This window comes from Oncorhynchus keta, chromosome 19, assembly GCF_023373465.1.
Source record: "Oncorhynchus keta strain PuntledgeMale-10-30-2019 chromosome 19, Oket_V2, whole genome shotgun sequence".
NCBI lineage: Eukaryota > Metazoa > Chordata > Actinopteri > Salmoniformes > Salmonidae > Oncorhynchus > Oncorhynchus keta.
The window spans coordinates 33,128,041-33,145,395 of NC_068439.1; the positions used below are offsets into that span (position 1 = coordinate 33,128,041).

Here is a 17,355-nt window from a genome sequence, read left to right on the forward strand (position 1 = left end):
ACTTTGTGTATGACAAGTTATTTTTCCAACAATTGTTTACAGACAGATTACTTCATTTATAATTCACTGTATCACAATTCCAGTGGACCAGAAGTTTACATACACTAAGTTGACTGTGCCTTCAAACAGCTTGGAAAATTCCAGAAAATAATGTAATGGCTTTAGAAGCTTCTGATACTCTAATTGACATCAATAGAGTCAATTGGAGGTGAACCCGTGGATGTATTTGAAGGCCTACCTTCAAACTGAGTGCCTCTTTGCTTGACATTATGGGAAAATCAAAATAAATCAGCCAAGAAGAAAACAACATCTTAGAAACAAAATTGTAGACCTCCACAAGTCTGGTTCATCCTTGGGAGAAATTTCCAAACGTCTGAAGTATCACGTTCATCTGTACAAACAATAGTATGCAAGTATAAACAGCATGGGACCACGCAGCTGTCATACCGCTCAGGAAGGAGACGCGTTCTGTCTCCTAGAGATTAACGTACTTTGGTGTGAAAATTGCAAATCAATCCCAGAACAACAGCAAAGGACCTTGTGAAGATGCTGGAAGAAACAGGTACATAAGTATCTATCCCACAGTAAAATATCAACATCACCTGAAAGGCCGCTCAGCAAGGAAGAAGCCACTGCTCCAAAACCGCCATAAAAAAGGCAGACTACGGTTTTCAACTGCACATGGGGACAAAAAAACGTACCTTTTGGAGAAATGTCCTCTGGTCTGATGAAACAAAAATAGAACTATTTGGCCATATTGACCATCTTTATGTTTGGAGGTAAAAAGAACACCATCCCAACCGTGAAGCATGGGGGTTGCAGCATCATGTTGTGGGCGTGCTTTGCTGCAGGAGGGACTGATGCACTTCACAAAATAGATGGCATCATGAGGTAGGAAAAGTATGTGGATATATTGAAGCAACATCTCAAGACATCGGTCAGGAAGTTAAAGCTTGGTCGCAAATGGGTCTTCCAAATGGACAATGACCCCAAGCATACTTCCAAAGTTGTGGCCATTTTGTTTTTGGCTAAGGTGTATGTAAACTTCCAACTTCAACTGTACATGCTCGCCTAGCTGTGTTGGCCGATTACCTGGAGCAGGTGGTCCTTGGTCTCCAGGTCTTTCTGCTGGGTGCTCAGCTCCTTCCTCTGGATCTCCAGCTGCATGTCGAGCTGCTGCACCTCATCACTCTTGTTCTCCAGCTCCTCCCGGAACTGCTCCAGCTGCTCCTCCAGGTTACTGATCTGGAAGGGAGGAGGGGAAAGGGGAGAGTCAAGCTGGAGTGTTGTGTGTTCTTATCCATCTAACTGAGGACCAGGGCAACGACACATGAACAGGGGACTTGAAATCTAAGTGGGACCTGTCTTGTGTCCATCATTGGCTATTGTATGAGCGTGATTTGAGGCGAAGTGAAAGATGGCGGGCAAAGGGTTGCAACAAGTAGAGGAAAGGTCTACTTTATGTAAACCATCGGGGGAGGTGATAACCAATCAAGGTTTTCGCTGGCTAGCTTTGACACAGTGCTGGACTGGCTACTTAGAAATCCCCTTCCAAACATGTGAAAGAAAGAAACCCCCATAAGAACAATACATTACCTCTTTCTCTTTCCTGTCCAGAGCCTCTCTTTCAGTCTGTAGCTGAGCCTCCAGTGATGAGTCCCCAAGCTCACAAACAGACACATCCTGCCTCTTATCATCCACCTGAAACAGACATGCATGCAAGCAAGCAACGTGCACACGCAATACGTTATTATTTAGCGACCAGTCATGCGCGGCGCATGCACACACAAGCAAACATACACACATCACACGCAAGATTATATACAAGCATACACACAAATATCAGGATAGCCACACACACACAGCCATACATCATATACAGTATCTGTGATGTCATGCACTTAATCAGCTGTGCAGTAGCAAGGTATGGGGACATTTCTTTCACTGCTCTGTTTCAGCCTGCCAACAGTGATATTGGTTTCAATACTCATTACTATGGGCACACACATTCTCAGCCATGATGTCGGGTATGCAGGTACACTCAGTCTCCTTTATCAATGCACACATACACCCATATATATGCAAATATAGCTTCACGCTGTCACTCACACTCTACCAGAACACATACTCATTCTGACACTAACATGCACACGCACTCCATTCTCTCTCTCACACACACGTTATGTTCTTCTATTCTCGTGCGGACTTAAAATGTATTTCCATTGAAAATCCTATCCCTAATAGTAACCCTAACCACTAAGCTTAAAATAGCCTTTATCCTCATGGGGAATTTTCCTTGTTTTACTATCCTTCTGGTGACTGAGATTTTAGGTCCCCCCCCAACACACTCCCTCTGGGGAGCAATCTTGGCAGTCGCTAGTCTTAACACAGCATCATCAACAGCAGTGGCGGGAAGGAGTGGGGGAACTGTCTCTTTCTCTCTCTCCCTTTACCTCTCCCCACTCCTCTTTTTCCCACTCCCTCTTTCTCTACTTGTCCCTCCTCTCTTTTTCCATCTTCCTCTCTTTGTTGTTCTCTCAGTCTCTATCCCACTTCATCCATCCCCCCTTCCTCTCTACCCATCTCTCTTTTCTCTCTCACCGTCTCAGTGCTGGCCAGCAGCGCCTGCTCCAGCTCGCGGATGCGACCCTCCAGCTTGTCAATCTCCTCGTTGCGCTCGCCCACCTCGCGCTGCAGCTGCTCGGACGCCAGCAGCAGCTCGCTGCACCAGTCCGCCTTCTCCCTCAGCTGCTGGGTCAGCTGGTCCACCTGCGAGAGGAGAGGGATGAGGAGGAGGAGAAAGGAGAGGGAGGGAAAGAGGGGTTTCAGTCTGGATCGTACAGTCTGTAGCTTCAGTGTATCACTGTGGCTAGCTTCTGTAGCTCAGTTGGTAGAGCATGGCGCTTGTAACGCCAGGGTAGTGGGTTCGATTCCCGGGACCACCCATACGTAGAATGTATGCACACATGACTGTAAGTCGCTTTGGATAAAAGCGTCTGCTAAATGGCATATATTATATTATATTTAGTAGTAACAACACAGTAGCTGGGAGGTCAGCTGATCCACCTGCCATTTTGAAGAGAGGGGGAAAAGAGAGGAGGTAGTAGGGCTGGGAATTGCCAGGAACGTCACGGTACGATATTATCACGATACTTAGGTGCTGTTGCGATTGTCATGATTTTATATGTATTGCGATTCGATACTGCGATTTTATTGCAATTTTATGTTCCAAACATATTGCTCACTAAATGTCTGCTGCAGAGAGCATTAGGAAATTAGTTTTGATGAGTCATGGAAATAAAAGTGCTGGAAAACACATTGGCTCACGCTATAAGATTAAACATACCAGAGTTTTGGTATAGGTACAGCCGGCCAGCACCAGCTAACGCCACATAGCAAAAAATGTGTATTTTTTACTAATCGATACTTTGCGTCAAAGTCACCCCCCCCCCCCAAAAAAAACTGCGATATGTAACTATCAATTTCCCCCCCATCACTAGGGGCTAGAGGGAAAGAGGGAGAGAGGATAATGTAAACAGGAGCAATATTATGAGGTCAGATGATCCTCACCTGCTATATGGTGGGGAAAGGGAGATGAATAGGGGAAAGAGGGAGATGAATAGGGGAAAGAGGGAGATGAATAGGGGAAAGAGGGAGATGAATAGGGGAAAGAGGGAGATGAATAGGGGAAAGAGGGAGATGAATAGGGGAAAGAGGGAGATGAATAGGGGAAAGAGGGAGATGAATAGGGGAAAGAGGGAGATGAATAGGGGAAAGAGGGAGATGAATAGGGAAAGAGGGAGAAAGGGGGGAAGAGGGAGGTTTTGAATGCAGCTAATGATATTTAATGGAAGCTCCTTTTCAATGACGCTAGCACCACTAATCGCTGGGATCCACCTGCTATGGTAGACAGAGGAATATTCAACGGGACAAAAAGGAGAAAAAGAGCAGAGGAAGGGAAAGAGGGGGGCTCTAATGTGGTTTGCAATGACAGGCTGCTACCATGCAACTGATGGAGTTTTGTTAATAGAGAGAGGCTGTTTCAATGCAACTAATAGCAATACCTGGGAGGTCAGCTGATCCACCTGCCATGGGAGAGAAGCAAAGAGGAAGAGAAGCAAAGAGGAAGAGGAGGAAAAAGGGAGAGAGAATGGCCTTTAATGAGCATAGCAGTGACTAATAGGAGAAGGTGATGGGAGAAGGAATGGTTCTATGATTCTGATAGCAGAGAAAGGCTGCTGTGACATTGTCAACTGCATATATCTTAGCGAAAACAAGCCCTTACAGTATCAATAATGGTGTTTAAATAATTCTGATAATTATGAGTTACTTGTAGTGACACATTTCCACAACACATGCCACTATAATACAGTTAAAGACTGAACACAAACAACAGTATGGTAACAAATGTAAAACATAGCTGATGGCAACAGCAAGGAGAGCCACTGCCACAGCATGCCAAAGAGATGTGGAGCTATGATGATGCTAATGACTTTTAGCAGAAACCAGCCGCAACAACTCTGTTGACGTACAGCAAACCAGAGAGAAGCAGTATATCACAGCTGTTATGATAGCAGATGCAATTATAATGCAAAGACAGACCTCCATGGTCCAGATGATGATGCTCAGCAGAAATATCCTAATGTAATATCTAATTACATTTACTAGCTACAACATGGTGCGAGAGTAAATACAACCTCTCCATGGACACCGCTTTTTTTGAAAGATAAAAAATATATTAAGTGTTTAGGACAAGACCACTGTTAAAACCATTAATGTTCAATAAAACGTTCTATAAAAAAAAAACTAGAATACTAGTTGTACAAAACGCATTACAAATCACACAATACCCACAGCCCCCTCAGTTAATATACAAATCACACAATACCCACAGCCCCCTCAGTTAATAAACAAATCACTATGGCGATGATTGACAAATCAGCCCTCACCCCAAAAAAACACATCAAAAATCACATCCAGCATATAAACTCAGCAAAAAAAGAACCGTTATTTCACTATCAACTGCGTTTATTTTCAGCAAGCTTACCATGTGTAAATATTTGTATAAACATAAGATTCAACAACAGACATAAACTGAACATGTTCCACAGACATGTGACTAACATAAATGGATTAATGTGTCCCTGAACAAAGGGGAGGGGTCAAAAGTAACAGTCAGTATCTGGTGTGGCCACCAGCTGCATTAAGTACTGCAGTGCATCTCCTCCTCGTGGACTGCACCAGATTTGCAAGTTCTTGCTGTAAGATGTTACTCCACTCTTCCAAGGCACCTGCAAGTTACCAGACATTTCTGGGGTGAATGGCCCTAGCCCTCACCAACAAGACCCAGACGTGCTCAATGGGATTGAGATCCGGGCTCTTTGCTGGCCATGGCAGAACACTCACCGAACGGGCAGTATGGCTGGTGGCATTGTCATGCTGGAGGGTCATGACAGTATGAGCCTGCAGGAAGGGTACCACATGAGGGAGGATGCCTTATAACACACATCGTTGAGATGACAACAAGAATGACAACAAGCTCAGTCCGATGATGCTGTGACACACCGCCCCAGACCATGACGGACTCTCCACCTCCAAATCGATCCCGCTCCAGAGTATAGGCTTCGGTGTAACGCTCATTCCTTCGACGATAAACGCGAATCCGACCATCACCCGTGGTGAGACAAAACCGCGACTCGTCAGTGAAGAGAACTTGCCAGTCCTGTCTGGTCCAGCGACGGTGCTTGTTGCTTGCCAGTGATGTCTGGTGAGGACCTGCTTTACAACAGGCCTACAGCACTCAGTCCAGCCTCTCTTAGCCTATTGCGGACAGTCTGAGCACTGATGGAGGGATTGTGCGGTCCTGGTGTAACTCGGCAGCTGTTGTTGTGCAGGTGTTGTTACACGTGGTCTGCCACTGCGAGGACGATCAGCTGTCCGTCCTGTCTCCCTGTAGCGCTGTCTTAGGCATCTCATAGTACAGATATTGCAATTTATTGCCCTGGCCACATCTGCAATCCTCATTCCTCCTTGCAGAATGCCTAAGGCACATTCACGCAGATGAGCAGGGACCCTCGGCATCTTTCTTTTGGTGCTTTTCAGAGTCAGTAGAAATGCCTCTTTAGTGTCCTAAGTTTTCATAAATGTGACCTTAATTTCCTACCATATGTAAGCTGTTAGTGCCTAAACGACCGTTCCACAGGTGCATGCTCATTAATTGTTTATTGTTAATTGAACAAGCATGGGAAACAGTGTTCAAACCCTTTACAATTAAGATCTGTGAAGTTATTTGGATTTTTACGAATTTTCTTTGAAAGACAGGGTCCTGAAAGAGGGAGGGTTATTTTTTTTGCTGAGTTTATGTCCATTATCCTTCAGTTCCAGTTTGACAAGTCTGGGATCATATTTGGGTAACCACGGGCAATTCTACCTCCCCACTGTCTTGGCTGACACTGAGCCCTCATGTACAGAGCAACAACAGTCAATTTTTACAAGACGAGCATATACATTACTGCCTTTCCCATTGTGAGGGAACAAAAGGAGGGAGAAACTGCCTGTGGGGTCCAACAGGGCTCAATGCTGGGGCTATTGCGGAACTGAACTGTTACCTCTCTGCTTCTTTGCTCAGAGCCGGGCTGCAGCTTCTGGCTGTTCTTCAGCTGCTGCTCCAGATTCAAGATCTCCTGCTGGAAGACGTCCCTCTCGTGTTCCCGGTCAACGGCCTGCTCCTGGGGTTCAGAGATGAAGACAAAGCCTTTAAAGGAGAGTTGCTATGGGAAATACCCATTACATATCAAATTAAATTATATATACATTGAATCAGAAATACATGGATGATTAATAAATTATGGATCAAGTGTAGTGCTTTATGCACTGCCTAACCCCCAATAACCAAAGTGCACATTCATATAACATTCATGTAAATCTATATTCTTTTAAACGATAGACTTCCCTATGGTCCTCCCCCATCCACCCATCTCTCCCATCTCTATCCATATCCATCCATCCCCATTCCCTGCCCTCTATTTCTTACATCCAGGAACCTCCGATTCTTCTCCAGTTGTTTCTCCAGAGCCTGGATCTGCTGCAGCAGGTCGCCGCTCTCAGTCTTGCGGGCATGCTCCAGCTCGATGACCCGGTTGATCTGCTCCTCCAGCTCAGCCTCCAGTGTTTTCACCTGGTGCAGAAGGTCCAGGCTCTCCTTCTCCGCCTGCCGCTGCACCTCTACCTTCTCAGCCATCAGCTTCTCTGTCTCCTCCAGGAGGTCTGGGGTGAAGGGAGGGAGGGACAGACGGAAGGCGTCACATAAGGTGGCTTTGGAGGGGAGGAGTCAATGATTTTGGACATACAGGTTTGATTCCAGCAATGAACAGGACAGGATGCTGAGATGGAGGTGTTGTGGACTGTCAATAATCTGCAAATCAGTTACAGGCCTGTCAGCGTTACGATTTGTTTCAAATCTAAGTATATTTATCTGTTTTTGTCTCAGAACTTCTAAACTTGTGTTTTACGCATTTTAACAGCATTACAGTATTGAGATGGCTGCTTTCAGCAAAATGTCACCAATACAGTCCTCCATTTCAGAATCATGTAGCTACTGTATATAATAGACAATCTCACACCCAGTATCTTCCCAACATATCCCTTTAGTAACCCACTGCCATCATTTAACCAACATTGAACATCGCTTACCCCCAGAGAAGATCGAACCCCATTGTATTAGTACAACAGATAAAAAGGTAAGAGAGTGCAAACCACAGACCAACGACGTAGACAGTGCTGTGATGGTGCAATATCCATGCCCCATATGCATTTGCAGGCAAGGGGTGGGACAAATTCCTAATTGAGCAATCATCTTACTCCAAAGGTAGCAGATATTGTCACGATGTTAGCATGGAAAATGTGAAGTAAAGTTAGGGTGAGCTAAACTCTTCTGAACATCTCCATCAAAGGATTTTAATTTAGGAGCAAAGATGATTGCCAATAAGGAAATACTTATGCTTACAGTACCAATGTCTCAAAATACAGTTCATCAGATTCCTTCAATCGTGCTCAATCATAAATAAAATGAGAATGTTAACGCTGACCCATAAGACATTAACATGACAAACCATGATATAGAAAAGGGAATCAAAAGAAAAAGCGTAAGCAAGGGTTAGTGATTGAGTGAGTGAGCCCATAGCAAGCAAGCTCCAAGCTTTTTTTGTGAGTTGCTGATTCTGGCGTTAAAAAAAAAACAGTACCAGTCAAATGTTTGGACACACCTACTCATTCAAGGGTTTTCTTTATTTTTGATATTTTCTACATTGTAGAATAATAGTGAAGACATCAACACTATGAAATAACATATGGAATTGTTATGGGATTTTTTATGAATAATGGCTAAATGATGTATACATTTAACATAGAACTATAACTAAAGAGAATACTACCCTGTCACTGTATGAATGTATGAATCTTATTATAATCGTAACACTGAATATAATGCGTTGCAGTTTTAGTCAAGAATTAGAACAAGGACTTTCTGTTCCTTGTTAGAAACGAATGGAGCTATCGTCAGACCGGCTGGAATACTGTGTTCCTTACAGGACATTCTGTCCCCACCCAGGGAGGGGAGAGACCTTGGGCTTGTAGTAGATTGTTTAACAGGTGGCAGACAATTTGTGAGTAGGAGAAGACTTGTTAACTATATTGCCCTTATATCTGAGAGGGACATTTATGACGAAATGTGAGGTATATAGACCAATGTACCGGAAATGATAGGGAGAACGTCCCCGTGAATAAACATTTAACTATTGTACTATTGTAGACTGGGCCTCTGTCTGTCTTCATTTCTATCAGTATCCTACAAATCCTGATCAAACAGACTGGTTAATGAACACGAGAACTAAATTCTCCTGACAGGAATCGTGCCTTGTTAAAAGTTAATATGTGGAACGTCTTTCCTTAATGCGCTTGAGTCAATCAGTTGTGTTGTGACAAGGTAGGGAGGTATACAGAAGATGGCTCTATTTGGTAAAAGAACAAGTCCATATTATGGCAAGAACAGCTCAAATAAGCAATGAGAAATCACAGTACATCATTACTTTAAGACATGAAGGTCAGTCAATACGGAACATTTCAATAACTTTGTGCTGTCGCAAGAAACATCAAGCACTATGATGAAACTGGCTCTCATGAGGACTGCCACAGGAAAGGAAGACCCATAGTTACCTCTGCTGCAGAAGATAAGTTCATTAGAGTTACTAGCCTCAGAAATTTCAGCCCTAATAAATGCTTCACTGAGTTCAAATAACAGACAACAACATCAACTGTTCAGAGGAGACTTGTTGCAAAGAACCCACTACTAAAGGACACCAATAATAAGAAGAGACTTGCTTGGGCCAAGAAACACAAGCAATGGACATTAGACCGGTGGAAATCTGTTCTTTGGTCTGATGAGTCCAAATGTGAGATTTTTGGTTCCAACCGCAGTGTCTTTGTGAGACGCAGAGTAGGTGAACGGATGATCTCCACATGTGTGGTTCCCACTGTGAAGTATGGAGGTGGTGTGATGGTGCTTTGCTGGTGACACTGATTTATTTAGAATTCAAGGCACACTTAACCAGCATGGCTACCACAGCATTCTGCATCGATACGCCATCCCATCTGGTTTGTGCTTAGTGGGACTATCATTTGTCTTTCAACAGGACTATCACCCAACACACCTTCAGGCTGTGTACAGGCTATTTGACCAAGAAGGAGAGTGATGGCATGCTGCATCAGAAGACCTGGCCTCCACAAATCACCCGACCTCAACCCAATTGAGATGGTTCGAGATGAGTCTGACCGCAGAGCGAAGAAAAAGCAGCCAACAAGGGCTCAGCATATGTGGGAACTCCAACACTGCTGGAAAAACATTCCTCATGAAGCTGGTTGAGAGAATGCCAAGAGTGTGCAAAGCTGTCATCAAAGCAAAGGGTTGCTATAAAATATATTTAGATTGGTTCAAAACTGTTTTAGTTACTACATGATTCCATATGTGGTATTTATTAGTGTTGATGTCTTCACTATTATCCTACAATGGAGAAAATAGTATAAATAAATAAAAACACTTGAATGAGTAGGTGTGTCCAAACTTTTGACTGGTACTGTATGTATTTGTGAAGTGCCCTCGACTAGAGACAAAAAAGTAACAGACTGGCCATGCTCTGATGTGGGACACACCTGCTTCAGGTGCTGCATCGACTGCAGCTTCAACTAGGCCTATAGGAAGAATAAGAAAGCACAGTATTTCAACATGCACTTGTTTTGTCATAAAAAGGAGGAAGACTGGAGGAGAAAGGATGTGAGAGGTGAAAGCGAGAGGGCGGGGCCTCCCTGCATGTGCTGTGGTGGTATTGGTTAAAGCTGTGTCGGCAGAGGATGGATGAGCCAATGCTGTAACGTGAGAGCCGGCGTGAGGTGTTCCTAAAATGGCCCCCTGTACATTGAATTCATGTGCTTGTCGAATACTTGCCATTTCATTATGGATTATTCCTTAACCTTTGAAATAGTACTGGATAGAGGTAATGAATCAGAAAATTATTTTAAAATGTTTTGCAGTGTGTGTCTTATTAGACAAGTCAAGGTAGTTCCTCCCTGTTTCAGTCGACTTAATTCTATTTGTTGCCTAATGAACACGACGCAGGTGAGACTTTTCAGATGCAGTACTTGTGTAACACATGTTCCAGGATTCTGTTTTATCCCAGAGGATTTCCATCAAAAACAGTTATCAATTGTAAACTTCATTACAACATGAATTCATCATGGTCACCCTTTCTACAGGAATGTAGCAAAGTACAGTAATAACAAAGTACATTAATAAAAATGCCAAGAATTTATAACACAGAATAAAAATTGTTACAACGTCATTGAGTGGTAACACAATAACAATGAGTGGCTCCTGCTAAGCTGACATACTGTGTGATGACGAGTCATACAAATAGTCAAATGTAGATCTAATCAAGGAAATAAACCAACCTTCTGTATGCAAAAGAACATGGGCCTGTTTTATCTTCGTCATAGGACCCACAGAAATAAAATGACTGTCAAATTGCGATGGTCTGAAGGGCTTTTCTCATAATACCAGTATTTCTATTTCAATGATACGAGCCCCACTTCACCCTGCCCACTCTTTGGAGTAGTGATGTCATATAAGACGTAGTCACAGTTCTCTATTATCATCAACTGCTTGTTTTTGAGCATCTGTATTGGAATAGGCACTGTGCATATCCAATACACTTTACATGATATGAAAGTAACATTTTTACGATTATTTCACTGTGTAGAATACTTGAATGTTTGTCAAAATGTATATTTTGTTCCATTCAGACCCACAAGGAGTAAGTGGTGGGGTACATACGTAACTCGCGGGGGCCGGCATGCTCCCTCATGGCGTCCTGTTGCCGTGACAGTATCTCACGCTCTTCCTGCATCTGCAGCCTCTCCTGCTCCAGTTCGTGTAGGCGGCTGCTCGTCACCTGCAGGAGCCAATGACAATCAGTTAGAGTCAGGTTGACGATATGGTTAGCCAATTAAAAAATGACAAAGAGAACAAACTGCCCTTGCAGTGTGCGAAGTTGCCCGACAGAGGTAAAATTTGAAACCTATGGGAAACAACTTGCAACATAATTGTCCACCATTTTCTTTAAATCTGCATGGATAGTTTTGAGACAATATTTACCTAGTGGGCATAACTGCTTGAAATGACATAATTACATCAGAGCATGTCACCCTAAACGGTTATAAAACACAGTGATTATGGTGGTTGTAGACTGAAGAGTGGGTCTGTCTTACCTGCAGCTCCTGCTCCAGGCTTAGCTGTAGCTCCTCCTTCTGACGCACCTGCTCCTCCAGCGCAGCACGTTCCCCTGTGTAGCCATCAATCAGACCTGGGGGGGGGGGTTAATATATAGATTTAGAGATTGTTGAGTGAAACATTCACACAATCACAGACATAGTATCAGTTCAAGCACACATCAAAGCGAAAATACAGACTCACACAACCAAAATCAATTGATTGATGCAATTGATTGGACATGATTTGGAAATGCACACCTGTCTATATAAGGTACCACAGTTGACAGTGCATGTCAGAGCAAAAACCAAGCCATGAGGTTGAAGGAATTGTCCATAGAGCTCTGAGACAGGTCAGATCTAGGAAAGGGTACCAAAACATTTCTGCAGCATTGAAGGTCACCAAGAACACAGTGGCCTCCATCATTCTTAAATGGAAGAATTTTGGAACCACCAAGACTCTTCCTACAGCTGTCCGCCCGGCCAAACTGAGCTATTTTGGGGGAGAAGGGCCTTTGTCAGGGAGGTGACCAAGAACCCGACGATCACTCTGAAAGAGCTCTAGAGTTCCTCTGTTGAGATGGGAGAACCTTCCAGAAGGACAACCATCTCTGCAGCACTCCACCAATCAGGCCTTTATGGTAAGAGTGGCCAGGCGGAAGCCACTCCTCAGTAAAGGGCACATGACAGCCTGTTTGGAGTTTGCCAAAAAGGCACCTAAATACTCTCAGACCATGAGAAACAAGATTCTCTGGTCTGACGTAACCAAGATTGAACTCTGAATGCCAAGCGTCACGTCTGGAGGAAACCTGGCCCCATCCGTATGGTGAAGCATGGTGGTGGCAGAATCATGGTGTGGGGATGTTTTTTCAGCGGCGGGGACTGGTAGACTAGTCAGGATCAAGGGAAAGATGAATGCCAAGCGTCACGTCTGGAGGAAACCTGGCCCCATCCGTATGGTGAAGCATGGTGGTGGCAGAATCATGGTGTGGGGATGTTTTTTCAACGGCAGGGACTGGTAGACTAGTCAGGATCAAGGGAAAGATGAATGGAGATCTTTGATGAAAACCTGCTCCAGAGCTCTTAGGACCTCAGACTGGGGCAAAGGTTCACCTTCCAGCAAGACAACGACCCTAAGTACACAGCCAAGACAACGCAGGAGTAGCTTCGGGACAAGTCTCTGAATGTCCTTGACTGGCACAGCTGGGGCCCGGACTTAAACCTGATCGAACATCGCTGGAAACACCTAAAAATAGCTGTGCAGCAACACTCCCCATCCAACCTGACAGAGCTAATACAGGTGTGCCAAGCTTGTAGCGTCATACCCAAGAAGACTTGAGGCTGTAATCGCTGCCAAAGGTGCTTCAACAAAGTAATGAGTAAAGGGTTTGAATACTTAAGTAAATGTAATATTTGTTTATTTTTAACACATTAAAAAAAATGTTTTTTTTGCTTTGTCATTATGGGGTATTGTGTGTAGATTGATGAGGAAAAAAATATATTTAATCAAATTTAAAATAAGGCTGTAATGTAACAAAATGTGGAAAAAGCCAACGGGTCTGAATACTTTCCGAAGGCACTGTTTGTGCACAACACTATACAAATATGCTACATCCAAAAAGCACTCACATGTAACACCCACCCACTCCTCCCCAAGGAGCACACAAACACAAAAATATTCAGACAAACAAACACAGGTAGAATGTCAGACCAATTTAACTAGACAGAGTGTAGTCTAGAGGGCTAAGCTGCCAACAAATGCAATGAAATATTCTATTATTAAACATCTTGTTACCGGTCACTAGGCAAATGCACTACTGGCATGTAATTCAGCTGATGATAAATCTGTTTGGAAGACGTGAGTGCATACTAGCAATGTTCCCAAAGATCTGAGAGATTCCTTACAAAATCATATCTAGTATGTAGTAGCTATACTAAATAGGTGAGGCGAATATGTTTGTCAGATGTTCTTCCAAGAACATTGTTGTGTTGATGAGTTACATAAGGTTGCGGTGCTCCAAACTCTTTGTTTACTGTAAACACAAATCATTTGAATGGGTGGCTCGACCCTTCTGTCTTCATTTATTCTGTTAGTATTACAAAAGTATACGACCCCACGTAGAAGTAACACATTTATCACAACTAAGGAATGCATCTTAGTTACATTCCCAACATTTAATCATTCACAGTGGATTAGACCACTCCAAGAAAGCCTTCTACATAAAAATGACAACTCATATATGGGCCAACCTTTAAGATTTCAATGCTGTCACTAACGAGGTTTCCATCCAACCTTTTAAGCGAGTAAAGTACGTCAGTTTAAAAAAAACATCACGACAGGCCTGATGGAAACAGCTAATTTGTCCGTAAACTTTCCAAATGTTCACAAAACAAAATAGACAATATTTTTTATTTATTTAACCTTTATTTATCCAGGCAAGTAAATTAAGAACAAATTCTTATTTACAATGACGTACTGGCCAATGTGGGATCTTTGTGTCTGTAAAATTAATTATGCAAGAAATGGCGGTGGAAACGATTTTATGTGCAAATGTTGATAAAATCACCATATCAAAGTAAACTTGGAGTCATGTAATCATAGGTTGTGTTGCCCTCCCACTTGGACTTGGGAAAGCATGCAGTTTATTAGGCTACAGGTGAAAAAAGTTACGATTAACTTCACAGGGCGGTGAAAGTGCACAGCGATTTACTTTGTATTTTTTGCAATTTTACCCTCTTTGACACAATTTCGTGATATCCAATTATGATCTTGTCTCATCGCTGCAACTCCTCAATGGGCTTGGGCTCAGGAGAGGCAAAGGTCGAGCCATGCGCCCTCCAAAGCATGACCCTCCAAGCCACACTGCTTCTTAACACCTGCCCGCTTAACCCGGAAGCCAGCTGCACCAATGTGTCGGCGGAAACACCTTTCAACTGACGACCGAGGGTCAGCTTGCAGGCGCCCGGCCCGCCACAAGGAGTCGCTAGAGCGCGATGAGCCAAGTAAACCCCCCCGGCCAAAACCTCCCCTAACCAGGACGACGCTGGGCCAATTGTGCATCGCCCTATGGGACTCCCAGGCTGTAGTGACGCAACACTCCGATGCAGTGCCTTAGGCCGCTGTGCCACTAGGGAGGCCTGCACGGTGAGGAGTTTGACGCTCCTTTCTAAATCGAGGGTCTTATTCTGGTGACATGATGATAGATGCTTGGCTGCAGTTTGACAACTAAAAATAATCGTGCTCTTTTGTCAATAATCTCATGTAGGCTATACCTGCACTGTATCTAAGACCTGTTGGCTAGAGCGTACATGCCAACACCAGAGTGAGCACATTCGCTATATAAATGCCATTTGTGTGACAAAACCATCAGTAGAGTTGAAAATGTGATGGAAACACATTTACCCTGTTTTTTTATTTGTATTTTTTATTGGTAAATGGTATTTTTATGCACACTACGTCATCACGCATAGGCTTTAATCCGTAACAAGTAAATTTGATGGAAACATCTCCGATGGAAAAACGCTAGAAGAAAAATGTATGCAAAAAAAATATATATATTCACATGAAAATCTGGTCACCATTTGGATGGAAATCTAGCTAGTGTCAATTGATACAAATATTGTTTGTGTTGAATTAAAAGGTTAATGAGCACAGCAACACTATATTAATTGATTACTTGTAACTATGCACCATGTTAGCTAACACAACTAAAATGACAGGGTAGTTTAAACAATAACTCATGTGTTAACTCATTACTCATATGTTGAAACTTGGAATGCTGCTCTCGTGGCAAGGGGCCGTTTACCAGAAACTCAGCACTCTTGGATCTGAATTCCTCTGGTGATAAGAGGTTGATTGTCACAATCAATCCACCAACCAACAATTCACGGTTTGTTAAGGAAGTTACGATTTATAATAAAGCTGAAAAAATAAAAGTTGATAATCGAGTACTGATGAGACGGCTCTGGTCTTACGTATCGTGTCATTTCATTAGACCACAGTCATGAAGCCTATATGCATCTTGATAATATCAGATGTCTGATATAGCCTAACACTGGAAGCTTGTGATGGCCTCCTGGCTTCACCCTCCAGGTACTGCAACAGCCAAAACTGGTTGACATGATCTCATTAAAGACAGAAATGGCAGTTTTGCCCTCTGGGTAGTGATGGGAGGGGGGAATCAATACACTTACAGATAGCAATATTATTTTGGACAATATAAATTACTTTGACTCCAAGTATAATTTTTTGTTGTTGTTGCTTGGTAGTGTTAGACGGCGCTCGTCAGCTGTACCGGCACCAAAACTATATTTTTCATCCTATTGCTTGTTCTCCATCTTCTTTTTAAATAGTGAGCCAACATGTTTTCAGCACTTTTATTTCCATGACTGATCAAAACTAAATTTACTCATGCTCAGGAAGGAATCCCTTATGGCTGAAACGCATAAGGCTCTTCTAGTCTTATGAGAGAATCTGTGTCATCTCTGTCTCATGGAAACAAATTGCGTATGATTAGGTGCAAATAGAGGACCATCGATCAGGGTGCAAATCAAACTAACCACTGTGCTGACACTGGCTGTCACACACGCATGCACACACTATAACTCACTTGCATTAAAGACACTTTAAACTTTTAGAATGGACAGCACTGTCTCACCAAATGTGTAATCTCTGCACACACTTGAGGTCCTTTGCTACAAAATGTCCACAATGGCATCCCGATGTCATTATATTTCCTTGAGCAATGCAGTTAAACCCCACAACAACTAGTCCCTGGGCACCGATGACATGGATGTCGATTAAGGCAGCCCCCCGCACCTCTGATCCAGAGAGGTTGGGTTAAATGTGTTGGACAAATTTCGGTTGAATGCATTCAGTTGTGCAACTGACTAGGTATCCCCTTTCCCCTTCTTAAAAGGTCTATGTCTCGCTCTAATGCTCTACTATAAAACCTATCCTCTGCAAAACATAATACAGAACTACATCATAACTCCCCCCAAGAGACTTGAGTGGTCTCAGAGCCTGGCTAACATTTTCAGAATCAGGCGACCATGATCCTGTTCCTCAGTCTTCATTGAAATCAGTTTTCCACACCAAAAGCTAGGTATTACATAGTGAATCAGACAGGACAAAAGCAGGAAATCATTACGGCTTGACATTAACCGTGTTTGAATATGTGGATGGGGGAGCAAACACAATGGAGGAAGACCGAGTCATTTTGGATGGAAGCGTGCTTGAAAGCTTTTAAGCGCCTGAAATGCATGTTGAAATATGTAGGCTAATACAGCCGGTCAAATCACGTAATTGCACGTAGTAGTGATTTATTAAACTTTAAATGTCTGGGTGATGTTTTCTTTTTAGTATACGAGTCTGAATAAGAATGTCCTTCTACCCTATGCGTGAGTCATGAAAAAAAGCAAATGTAGAGGCAGAAACACTTAAAGTACTCTCCTTATCTTATTTGTCCAGCTACATTTGGCTGCGTGTATTTACTCTATTTAAAAAAAAAACTGCAAGTCGCATTTCAGAAACGTACG

The 17,355-nt window shown here is 43.1% G+C and overlaps 1 protein-coding gene across 1 annotated transcript in view; it reads right to left on the reverse strand.

Moving 5' to 3' along the window:
• LOC118398090 (A-kinase anchor protein 9) overlaps positions 1-17,355 on the reverse strand; it is a 121,120-nt gene that overhangs the window by 13,514 nt on the left and 90,251 nt on the right. Inside the window, 8 exon segments of the mRNA XM_052470292.1 lie at positions 1,093-1,245; positions 1,597-1,701; positions 2,602-2,769; positions 6,609-6,728; positions 7,034-7,266; positions 10,207-10,245; positions 11,384-11,501; positions 11,818-11,912. Coding sequence (XP_052326252.1) covers positions 1,093-1,245; positions 1,597-1,701; positions 2,602-2,769; positions 6,609-6,728; positions 7,034-7,266; positions 10,207-10,245; positions 11,384-11,501; positions 11,818-11,912 — 1,031 coding nt within the window.